The sequence below is a fragment of the Canis aureus genome, chromosome 34 (genome assembly GCF_053574225.1).
Source record: "Canis aureus isolate CA01 chromosome 34, VMU_Caureus_v.1.0, whole genome shotgun sequence".
NCBI classification, from domain to species: Eukaryota; Metazoa; Chordata; class Mammalia; order Carnivora; family Canidae; genus Canis; species Canis aureus.
In genome coordinates this window covers 2,579,071-2,592,109 of record NC_135644.1, presented here as the reverse complement: position 1 = coordinate 2,592,109, position 13,039 = coordinate 2,579,071, and the positions used below count along the sequence as shown (strand labels likewise).

General features: G+C 38.2%; 1 protein-coding gene across 3 annotated transcripts in view; it reads left to right on the top strand.

The window, feature by feature from the left end:
* FSIP2 (fibrous sheath interacting protein 2) overlaps window positions 1-11,736 on the top strand; it is a 74,999-nt gene extending 63,263 nt beyond the window's left edge. For all 3 annotated transcript variants that reach the window (XM_077883302.1, XM_077883303.1, XM_077883301.1), the window contains 4 exons: window positions 4,094-4,140; window positions 6,487-6,530; window positions 10,196-10,265; window positions 11,543-11,736. In XM_077883302.1, coding sequence (XP_077739428.1) covers window positions 4,094-4,140; window positions 6,487-6,530; window positions 10,196-10,265; window positions 11,543-11,694 — 313 coding nt within the window. In that variant the 3' untranslated portion in view covers window positions 11,695-11,736. The remainder of the gene's footprint in view (window positions 1-4,093; window positions 4,141-6,486; window positions 6,531-10,195; window positions 10,266-11,542) is intronic.
* The last annotated feature ends 1,303 nt before the right edge of the window (window positions 11,737-13,039 follow it).

Genomic DNA, 13,039 nt, shown 5'->3' with positions numbered 1-13,039 from the left:
ACAAAATAACTTTATATGAGCTCTCAAAACCAAGCAAGTATTTGCAATAATAAAGTGAATGTCTAATCAAGGAAAAGCCACATTCAAAATGGTAGGAAATTCCAGATTTTTGTTTGCATTTGCCTAGTGCCCTCTGCAACATGACAAGACACGGGAAGAAATGGCCCAATTCCCAGTTCCCTCTCTTGGGATGGAAAGAGCAGATTAGAACTTGTTTGTATTGTGCTTCTATCCGTGGGCTGCCTGAGGGAATGTTTCTGTCTCACCTAAATAGACTGAGACAGTGGCATGGTTTGGAGCTCTGCCTGGAAATCACAGAAGGAAGCTCATGGGTGCCACAGTGTGTGAAAATCACAGGGGACTACAAAATGCACCTGAGAGCAGGAGATTATTGCCAAAAGTATACAATGAATATTGAAGACCCTGAGAAGAAGCACGATGGGAAGCATTCTTGGGAAATAAAACATTTAAAAGAAGATCAGAGGGAAGGGAGTTCTTGAAGTTTGGCTGGGAAGATGGCAGAAGGAGGACCCTAGGCTCATTTTGTCCCATGGACACAAGTAGGTAACACCCATGTCAGTGTAAATAACAATCAATTACCTGAAGACTGGTATGGGAAACTCCACAACTAAAGGCAAGGAAGAGGCCATGTTGAAAAAGGTAGAAAGGGTAAAAACATGGTCTAAGAGCCAAATGGACAATGGCCTTCATTGGTAGGGAGCAAGCCAATGGCATAGAGAAGGGCAGAAAATAGATTTTCATACTGAGAAGCCCACAAATGGGGAGGATGAATCTCTGTAATATTTGTCCTTGAAAGTGAGTGGGACTAAATTTCATGAGTTCCTAAAACCAGCAGGACTTAAAGTCTATTATTTTAAAAATCAGCAGGCTTGGCTGTGGTGCAGCCCAGAGGTGTTAGGAAGCGGAGTCTCTGTCCTTAAAAAGACGGCATGACAAACAGCCCATGCAGATACAGCCTAGAACCAGCAGTTTGAAAAATGCAGGGGACAGACAGGAGGAGAGTGATCTGCTCATGTCAGAGTGTACCTGAGAGAGACAGGGATCACGAGGAGACCCCTCTGGGAACAAAGGAGATGTCAGGTGTCATGTCCCTCCCCTGCCCCCAGCATAAACAACGGCCACCTGTGGCAACCAGTACAACACTGACACTCCTTACCTAACTTGGTTGGATCAAGTCCCATCCCCCAACACATCAGCAGATTTACCCTTCTCGGTCATGCTTACTTCAGTCTTGACACTGCAAGCTCTTCCCCCAGAAAACCAGCACAAACTCAGTCAATACCATATCACCTGACCCCTGAGTATCTTGCAGGACCTCAGTTCCAGCGGCAATGGGGAAAGGTCTCACTTTGCAAGCAGACCACTGCACACCTTGCTGCCCACAATAGGCAAAGGCAGCCTCTGCAAACAATTGGACTAAAGAAAAAAGAGATGGTCTCTCTCTGCCTATGTCTTTGTGTCTCTCATGGATAAATAAAATCTTAAAAAAAAGAAAATGTCATAAACAAAAACACATTTAATACACCTAAACTACTGAACACCATAGATTAGCCTAGCCTACTTTAAACATGCTCAAAACACATTAGTGTACAGTTGCACAAAGTCATCTAACACCTATTTTATGATAGAGTGTTAAATAAAAGGCAAAGCATAAGGAATATAATCAATGATAGTGTCGTATGGGGGCAGATGGTAGCTACACTTGTGGTAAACATGGCATAATGTATAAACTCGTCAAATCACTAGGTTGTACACTTGAAATTAATATAACGTTGTGTGTCGACTATACTCAAATTTTAAAAAGTAATTAAAAACTCATGGATTGGAAGATTTACTATTGTTAAGATGTCAATAATTATACAAAGTATTCTACGTATTAGTATTTTATAAGAATTATATTTGATGGCATTCTTTTTTTGGCAGAAGTAGAAAAACATTCATTCTAAAACTGATATGGTCTCTCAAGGGACTCCTAATAGCAAAACAATGCTGACAAGAAAGAACAGAGTTAGATTTACTAATTTTAAAGCCTACTGCCAAGACATGGTAATGAAAACAGCATGGTCCTGGCATAAAGACAGATATATAAAGCAATGGAATAAAATAAAAGGCCTATACATAGATTTTTCATATAAGACCAAATGATTTTTGATAAGCATGCCAAGGCCATTTAATGGGAAAAGGATATTCTCAACAATGGTGTTGGGAAAACTAATAACTACACACACACACACACACACACACACACACACTGAATTTAGACCCTTACCTTATACCAGATATAAAAATTAACTCAAAGTGGATCAAAGATCCAAGTAAAGCTATAGACCTCTTATAAGAAAACATGGGGAGAAGGAGCATATGGGTGGCTCAGTTAGTTAAGCACCTGACTCTTGATTTCTGCTCAGGTCATGATATCAGTGTTGTGAGATTGAGCTCTGCGGTCAGTGGGAAAGCCACTTGGGATTTGCTTTCTCCCTCTCTGCCCCTCCCCTGCCCCCTGCTAGTGCACATGTTCTCTCGCTCTCTCTCTCCCTCTCTCTAAAAAACAAACAAAAAACAACCAACACACACACAGGAAAAAGCTTCATGACATTGGATTTGGCAATAATTTATTGGATATGACACTGAAAGCACAAGCAACAACAAAAAAATTACATAAACTGGACTCCACCAAAATTAAAATCTTTTAGCTCCAAAGGACAGAGTGAAAAGTCAACTCAGAATGGGAGAAAACTCTTGCAAATCATCTATCTAATAAGGGTTACTATATAGAAAGAACTCCTGTAACTCAATAACAACAACAAATCAAACAACTTGATTAAAAATTGAGCAAAGGACTTGAATAGATATTTCTTCAAAGAAGATATACAAATGGGCAATAAGTATATGAAAAGATATTCAACACCACTAATCATTAGGAAAATGCAAATCAAAGTCACAATAAGATACTATTTTACACCCATTAGGGTATCTATTGTCAAAATAGAAAACAAAATCAAACAGAAACAGAAAATGACAAGTGTTGGCAAGAAAGGGAGGAAATTGGAATCCTTGTACATTGCTGTTGGGTAATTAAAAACGGTGCAGTTATAAATAAAATCTTAAAAAAGGGGGGACGCCTGGTGGCTCAGCAGTTGGGCATCTACCTTTGGCTCAGGGTGTGATCCCGGAGTCCCGGGATCAAGTCCCACATCAGGCTCCCTGCATGGAGCCTGCTTCTCCCTCTGCCTGTGTCTTTGTGTGTCTCATGAATAAATAAAATCTTTTAAAAAAATTAAAAAATAAAAATGGTGCAGTTGCTGTGGGAAACAGTATGACAGTTTATCAAAAAATAGAATTATCATATGACCCAGCAATCACACTTCTGGATATATACCCCCAATGAGTTGGAAAGAGTCACTCAGATATTTGTACACTCGTATTCATAAGCAGCATCATTAACAGCAGGCAAATCACGGGAGCAAGTCAAGAGTCACTGATAGATGAATGGTTAGGCACAATGTGGAGTACTCATTCAATAGAATATTGTTAAGCCTTAAAAAGGAAATTTTGGTACATGCGTTGCATAGGAACCTTGAAGACATTAAGCTAAATGAAATAAGTCAGGCACAAAAGGACTAGTAGTACATGATCCCTCTTATATGAGATGCCTCAGTCAAGTCATAGAGGCAGAAACCAAAATAGTGGTCACTGGGAATAGAAAGAGAGGGTGATATGGTGTTAATATTTAATGGGTTCAGAGTGTCAGTGGAGGAGGATGAAAAAGTTCTGGACAATGGATCGTGCTGATGGCTGCATAATAATGAGAATGTATCCAAGCACAGAACTGTACACTTAAACATCATTAGGTGGCAAATTTCGTGCTATGTATATTTAACCAAGATTTTCAAAGTGGGGGAAAAAGTCAATTGAAAAGTGATTTCACTTGGTTTGGAAACTCTGTGATAAATTATTTCAGGTTTTCTTCCATATGAAGAATAACTGACAGGTTGTTCATTTGATTAACCAGTAATTTCTTCATGTTCAATTAAGACACAGAAAATGAAATGTTCTCTTTCTTTTGTTTTAGTGAGACTGAAGATTTCACCACAGATTCAAGCGACAAATTATTAGAAGGTTGGATTTACTACTTTTCTTAAATTAGAAAGCATTCGAAAGGAGACTGCTCTACTGCTTTAATGAACTCTTTAGTTACTGCCTTTGTTTGTTTACTGCTTTGATGAATTTTTAGTGATCAAACCTGGGGTTGATACTTTTTCTTTTCCTGTGAATTTACCTGTTTTTTTGGAAAATAATCCAGTACTACATCACTCAGGTTTTAAAATGAGCCAACTCATTTGCTTTTGCCGAATTGTTATCAAGATTTTATTAATGATTTTGACCAAGCAAATGGTGACATTATGAATTCACATTTACCATGCTCATGTGAAAGATATTCATAAAACAAGAATGCATCACACAATAGCTTTTATCCATTATACTAGGATTTAATGATTTCTTACCCTTCCTTTGTACTTAGCCCTACCAAAATGTACAAAAAAAAAAAAGAAAAAGTATGTGTGTGGAGGGAGAGTTTTTGAGCTAAATTTATTTTCTCACATTAATATCTGACTAGTATGGATTTAACTTTAAAAAAAAAAAATCTATCAATACCTACTCCTTAGAACATTCACGAGAACTTTTTGGTTCTCTATTTTTTGAAACCTCAGAGAATCAATGTGGTTCTAACAGTGATCGTACATACAAGAGGGAGAATGTCATGTTTATTGCAAAGTGGCCTCAAAATCAAACCAAAGGTTTACCATTGGCTATTTCAAACAGACAACCCACTCAAGGAATTGCTTCAAAAACATATTCTCTCAGCTTGGAAGTAAAATGATTTTTTTTTTATTAAGATGATTCCTAGGATAGCAATAAATATGCCTGAATTCCATCAACACACCATAATCAGATGACGTCACAATAATCACTGATCATAGCTGTAGGATGGAATCATTAGGCTGCCAGAGTCAGAAAGAAACCATCATGTTACCCCATCTCCTCTGGGACACCAAGAACCTAAAATAGGCACATAGTAGGAAGACCATTTAGTAAAATGAGAGAAACAATGGGAATAACTTATGAGAGGCACAAGAATTCTCTTTTGGTTGTTTTGGGATTGAGGTACCCATTAGATATTCAAGTTGGGGTGTCACATCTGAAGCAATAGGATGTTTAAGATTGGAGTTTCATGGAGAGGTTAGAGCTGGAAAGTTATATAGTTTCCTATAGATAGACAACTTAAATCTGAATATCTGAGTTCCTCAATTAACAGGAATTTTTCTGTGACTTCTCATTAAAACATAGTGTATCCTGGGATGTGGACAGCCATTTAGCCTGGAAAATTAAAAGCTTGTATGACATGGAATGATAGCCCTGGAAGTAAACCCAACACCCTCAGTCATTTAAAAGTAAACATCAGTTCAATTATGTGCAATATGGAGATGGGCAGTTTAGAAAGATTATCAGCAATAAAATTTTACCAATACTGTCAGATAAGTGCAATAATCAGTTCCCTCTCATATTTGGGTTCATTGAGGTTTTACTACTACTTTTCTTCCCAAAGCCTACATTGACCTAAAGGATAACGCAGAGAATGACCACTTGTGTTGGCCCTTGACGATTGCATGTCTATAAAATACACAATTTTTATATGTAAGATATCTCCTTGCATCCTTTTTGTGAGACAAGCAGGGAAGATGGTCTCATTCACATTCTACATAATGAGGAAACAGAGTCAAATAAGTTAGATTCAATTTGCCAGTGTCCACACAGCTCTAAGCAGTGAAGCTAAGACTCAAACTCAGATTTTCTGCTTCCCTAGTGGTGAGTCTTTGTGAAATGTTCACATCATCTCTTACTCCTTCAGCTAAATTTGTTTAACAGGCATAGTAACCTCCCCTGGAACTCAGGCAGCTCTTGGTTCTGCAGCACTTCCTCTTGATAGTATCTCAAAAGTCTCTTGGTTCTCAATGAAAGAATTTCATAAGACCACACTTTCCTGTTTGTTCCAATTATCTGCTTTTAATTAGCTATGTAGAATCAAAGAGCATTAGAGCTGGGAGGCCTCTAGGAATCATCTATAAGGTAATCCCTCAATTTACATGTAAGCAAATAGGCCTGTAGAGATTGGATAGTTGTGCAAAGATATGTGGCTACTAAGTTACAGAGGCTGCCTCTCCTACCAAGTCATGTCATCTTTCATAATTCCAGAAGGAAAGTCTAAGACACGCCTCAGAATTCTGGGGATCTCTCCCATTTCAGTTTTGTTCCCGTGGTCTGTACACTGAAACTAACAATAATTTCTTCTACCTGCCTGAATTCTAGAACTCTCTGACGAAAAATAATAAGACCAGGTATGTCTCAATATTATGCCTCCAAAAGAAAAATAATATTTTTCCTTCCTCCCCTCACCCCCAACAGGAAATTCTCAGGAGCAAAGGCCAGAGAATTCAAACAGTCTTAAGGTAAATATTCTTCAATAAACTGTAATTGCAGGATGTCTTGGTGGCTCAGCGGTTTAGCGCGCCTTCAGTCCTGGCTGTGATCCTGGAGACCCAGGATCTAGTCCCACATCGGGCTCCCTGCATGGAGCCTGCTTCTCCCTCTGCCTGTGTCTCTGCCTGTTTCTCTCTCCCCCTCTCTCTGTGTCTCTCATGAATAAATACATAAATAAATCTTAAAAAAAAAAATAAAATAAAATAGTAAAATAAAATAAAATAAAAAATAAATAAAATATAAAATAAATAAAATAATAAAATAAAATAATAAAATAAAATAATAAAATAAAAAATATATAATAATTGGCATACAGGAGGTCCAGCTGACTATGAGCCCAGTTTTCAAGGTCAAATCAGGGCTTAGGTGGTAGACATGAGGAATGTCAGAGGCGCATCCCTATTCCCAATTTCCTCCTGCTCAGATCTCCCCCTCTCTGGCTGAGGCCTGTCCATGGGACTGGAGAAATCCCCTAATTAAAATTCTCACCTTACAGTTAAATTATTCCTTGCTTAAGTGCACAGAATAAGCCACTGTTCTTCCCTAGCCCCTAAATCCAATTCCATTCCTAAGCTCTGCAGCCTCTGAAGAAAGCCCTACAGGGAGTCACTTGTGCAGGGCAGGGAGGCCCAAGTGAGAACTGGTGGAGGCAGGGAGGGAGTAGAAGCTTCAAAAATAGAGGAAACTGGCTTGTAGCACATGAGTGCAGATCCCACCTATTTTTCTGTATTCCTAAGGACTATTAAAAGGCAGCATTCCAAAGGGGTCAGCTACTCTCCACCATAAACTCAGATTTCCTCTTCCTTAATCCTTTTTGGAAGTTTCCGGTGAGGGCTGAAGCTATAGATCCTCTTCTGTTTTTATCACTTTGTTTGTTGGCTCAATTGAATCCCACTTTTAATTGAGTTTCCCCAACACCGTGTACCACATAATCTGTCAATTATCCAATCCCTTCTCATCACAGTAGTTTTCAGAACAAAATCTTACAAATCCTTATCTCATGCCAACCCCTGACGATGATGGGCTAGTTCCTCATTCAACCTAATCTTCATTTATGAATGTAAACATCTATTTCACAACCTCAGGCTTAACTTAGGCCGTATTTTCCAAGTAAACTCACATGGAAATAACACGGAGACAGAGAATTTCTAGACTGATGACCTGATTACAGACTATTCCTTGTGCTAAGCTGTATCTCTGGCAAACCTGGACCCTTTTGTCTCCCTGCCCTTCCCCTCGCTTGCACCTTTTCCATGGTGAAACTACGGTTGAAATTGGTGTTTCCAATTCAGTTCAATGTAAAGTGAAGTAAGCACATTCCACCCCGTCTCTCTCTCTCTCTCTCTCTCCCTTTTAAAGATTTTATTTATTTATTCATGAGAGAAACAGAAAGAGGCGGAGACACAGGCAGAGGGCGAAGCAGGCTCCCTGCAGGGAGCCTGATGAAGGACTTGATCCCAGGACCTCTGGGACCTGAGCCAAGACGCTCAACCACTGAGCCCCCTGGGTGCCCACCCCCGCTGTTTCTCTCTTTTTGGCTAAAAATTTTGGAGAACTACGAGGCTGCTGAAAAATAAATAATAGCAGGGGTTTGAGGAGAGAAATAAAAACTCAAAGAATCACCATGAGTTTCCTGCTGCTCCCCCTGCCATCTCCTGGTTTAGACTCAGAGCACTTCAAATCCTGGAATTATATAGAAAGAACAGGCAGAAAAAACCTTCAGGAGAAACCATTGCCCTCTCACCAGAATTAGGAAGAAGTTTTTGTGGAGTGGGAATTAGAGGAAGCTCACAGTCCACACGCACCCCCACTTGGCTCTGCCTCCAGGCAAGTTTCAGACATGCAGCTACTCCGCAATGGCAGCAGAGGCTGCTGAGGTGCTTGAAACTCAGAGAAAACACGTCCCTCTGACCAGGAGAATTAGGAAAAGGTCTCCAGTAACCTGAAGAATATTAGAAGGAGACCTGCTACTTTTTTTTCTCTGCTTCCTTTTGTCGTTTCACTCTAAGCATGATGCAGTTATGAGCCGTGGGAGATGGCACAGAGGGAGGGCAGCCACAGCATTCTAGCCAAAGAGCCAGAAAAGGAGACTTCTGAGAGATAGAGATACTGAAGAGGAAAAAAAAAAAGTCAGAGGGGAATCATCAAAACAGGATCCCCTACAAATCTGTCTGAAAAGTCTCTCCTGAGCTGTGAATGTATGGAACTGATCTGAAGTTATATCAAAAAAAAAAGTCTTTGAGATCTTAAACTATAGCTTTAATAATGGTGCACACAGATATACAAAAAAGTATTGCCAAGACTTTAGAAATTGAATTTACATTGGAAACACAGCCGTAGAAGGTAGGGTAGGATGTGTGGTCTGAATCTAAGTGCGTTACCTACTTGAGCAAACAAACAAACAACCATCTCCAGAGGAAAGAAATGCCAAGTGTTAGAGATACTGGAAAAAAAAGAAAGTCTGAGGATTATCAAAAAAGAGGATCCCCTACTAATCAATGCAGCCAAGGTTTTGGGAGGTGATTATAACAGTGTTCCATAAAGAAATGGCAAATACTCCTAAATCTAATGTAAAGACAGATGTTTGCCGCAGAACGTATGTGTATTTACTCATTTCAGACACTTGGTAGCATCTGCCTTCTGCTTTTAGATTAGAGATTCTCTAGTCAGTCTCACACATGTGGGCATTTAAAAAAAAAAGATATCAATATCTGCCTCACCCACAGAGATTTAAATTCTATTAGAGGTGTGGGACCCAGGGATTCATATTTTCTTTTCAAAAATGTCCACAGATAATTATTGTGCAGCCAATACTGAGAATCAGTGCTTTATAGCCTCAGTTTTATTCCTTAGGTATCCTGTTTTGAAATATATTAATTTATAAATTGCCTGAAGTCCTCTTGGAGAAACTATGATAAAACTCCTCTTAATATCTGGTGGTCTTTCCATAATCTATGCATATTTTATGTTCCATATATTTAGGCCTTCTTTTATTTCTCTTCGTTGATTTCCTTATTTAATAGCTAGTATCATAAAATATATACGATGAAGTCCAGCAACCTATCCCAGTCTATTTTATGCCTAAGATTACTGCTTCTGCATTCAAAGAGGTGATAATAGGCTAGAGAATAAAGCTAGTTTCTGAGCCATGTTCCCTACCTTACTAGGTCGGTCCACAGAACCACTTTATTGCTCCAGACCCCAAAATGCTTAAGATTTCCACAACAGGAGATTGCAGTTACATAGTGCACAGCCATTTTCTTTCCCCACTTACCATTATCTCTAGTATTAGAAAATAATTTATATCATTTGTTACTTATTTCAATTTACCCAAAAGATGGAGGGGGCAGACAGAGCTGGCATTTTTTGTGAGGTAAGATGCCTGGTCATCATTTAATGATGGGCTGAGGCCCACATCAATGACAAGGGTAAATCCTAGGTGCCATAATTGGCAAAAAATTTTGAGCCCAAGTCTCTGAGAATAGTCCTGAGATTTCAGAGAACAGAAAACTATTCATGTAAGGTTCTACATAAACATACATGGCTGTACTACATCTTTGGAGGGATTTCTAAGTATCTTTAGTGTGTTGTGTCCAATAAAACATTAAGTATGTACTTTGCTTTGCCTTGGCAGTTTATCACCATCTTTGAAGGAAACAAGAATATTCATGGCAGTGGGTATTCCTCAAAAGAAGTCATTTCAGGTACAAAATACATATCCTTTAACATTCCTCTTGGAATAACTGGCTCCTGCCTTGCAAAATTGACACCTATTATCCATATGAGATTGAAATAATATTATGTACATGTATGTGTGTATAGTAAATTACAGCTTATTATGAAGCTCTTTTACTTTAACCTCAAACCACAGTAATAAGTAATGGAACTAACATTTGTTAGGTACCAGATTTATCTCCATTTTATTGAAGAGGAAAGTGAAAGTCATTGAAGAGAAAAGTGAGAGTAGGTTACTCAAGGTCACCGCACAGCTAATAAGCTGCAGAGCTGAGGTTCAAACACAGATCTGCCCAACTTCAAAGCTTAAGCTCATTCAGTATGACCATGATTCATACATTCAAATGCTCACCGGAGCCAGACAAGTAATATAAACAAGAGCGGAGGTAGGTTGAGTAGGGGTCTCTGGTGCACTGGAGATGGCATGCCCCCTCTATAGGAGGGAGCTGCTACTCGGGTCCAGTCACTGACAAACTGGGTTGTTGCTAGATCTCCAGTTCAACTCTTGGCATTTTTCAAAACAAGCTGGAGATGAAAGTTTTATGTGAAAATCCCCGACTTTTAAATTTTATCAAATAACTCAAAGCTTTTGTGAAATATTTTTGTGGACCAAACAAAACTTGTCTACATCCCTTACACCATACTAATCTCCCTCTGTCAATCATAATGCCCTAGTTTACAAAAGAGAAAATGGAGGTAACAATTGCCTGAGTTTACAAAGCCAACAAATGGAGAGCTCTCAGAGCTCAAAAACAGATCTTCTGACTTTGATCCTCCTTAAGGATGGATCCTTGCTTTCCTCCATAAGGTGCTTCCATATTGTAGCCGCTGCATTGCAGAATGAGCCCCACATTGGGTAATGGCCAAAGTTAGTCTATAGCTTTGCTATGAAAAGAACTATCAACAGACAAACACAGGGGCACAGGGGTTCACTAATCTCTCTAGGGATGAGTTTCACGTATGTCATTAACCTATGACACTAGCCACCCACAGGTCTTGAACAAGATAAAGGGAATCTAATAATAGATGCGTATTTGAGAAAGTGTCCTCAGGAGATGTCGTTCTTCCTATCTCCCTCACAAGAGTGTTAGAAGGATCAAATCAAGAGTCTATGTGTTTTTAAATCCCATAAAGTATTTTAAAATGTCTCTTTCTGAATTCTATCTGAATCATCAATGCTGTAGTATAACTTCTCTCTTTAGAATGTCTAATAAATAGCCGTATTATTTTTCTGCTTTGTCCACAGAAACTGCCAAGCCCAGTATTTCCAAACAAGGATCTAAAATGCTGGCGAAGGTATCTTCAGCTCTGTCAAAGGTGTTTTCTCGAACTAACACCAATATCTCCAAACCTTCCTCATCATCTCACCAGGATGAGCATGAAAGCTTTCAAAGCTGACGCTTACTTTCCTTTGAAAATAAAGTGGTTTTTACAGCAGAACATATTGTCCTATGAGGTGATGTTTATAATACTAAGCAAAATTTTAAGAGCAAAGAAAAGTGCAATAGTGATCTGGGTAAGAGAAAGTTTTGATGAATGCTTTTGATAAGCATCTTGGTATGAGAAGAGGCAGGGCATTAGTATTACCTGTGCACCATAAGGACAGAGACAAAAAAAAAAAAAAAATGAACCCAGTAGCCAGTCAGCACTAAGCAACCACCAAAAAATGACCTTGGATGTTTCCTGTTAAGTTTTTAGAGGGTGTTTTCACCAAAATAGTTAGGGAATTTAGATGACACTCAAATGAATTTTATAACACAGCTAGGAAATGGATTCGTTCACTATTAAAGGTGTATTTGGAGGTTCAAATAAAAGTATACCCAATATATAAAATCAGTCTTTCCCATCCACAGATAATGTCTCATCAGTTTGCAAAATACCTCCCAAGCAAAAAGATCCAACTATGGATAAAACACAAATAAATTAATTACTGTGGATAAAATACTATGTATGCATAGAATGACTCCTGTAACTCAAACAAACAAGCAAAACAAAATCTTTTCAGAAAAGAGAAAGGTATTTTGTGGATAAAAATACCATCAATAAGTAAATTGTTGGTCAGCAGTCATTAAATCCTTTATATAAATATTTTTCATGAATATAAATAAAGGCTTGATTTGTAAGAACATAAAAAGTAATGAAAATTTAACAGGAACAACTGCCACAGTGATAAAAGAAACTTTTCAAAATCAGTTAATGTGCTACTCTTTGATATAGATTCAACTTCAGCATGTTTGCCACTGGAATCCAAGAATCTTGTTTAAAAGATCCAGAACAGCAAAAAGTGTCAATCATCATCACTATCTACCCTAATGCTGAGTCATGAATTTTTAGAGATTGTGACATCTCTTTTATCTAAAATTTTCTTGACAGTAGCCAGTGCTAAAGTAGAAACATCTGAGAAAATTTTGTTTTACAAAATTGGACTTTAATAAAGTTAGTGAGGTTATGATAGGGAGCTCCAGAGAAAAGGATGTGATTATATAGTAGAATTTCTACATTCTAACGATAATGAAGTTATTCAATTAGTAATTTATGATAATCTCAAATTATTTGATCTCAAAGATCACACAAAATAATGTAACTTATAGATGTAGATGTTTTCAAAAGTGATAGTTGATGAGAAATGACTGGCAGTCCAGAACTATTTTTAAAAGAATTCTACCAATGGGCTTAAATTGACAAGTATTAATTGGAAGTTTCCTTACAGATGTCATCAGAACCACTGATGTTTGATATCTTA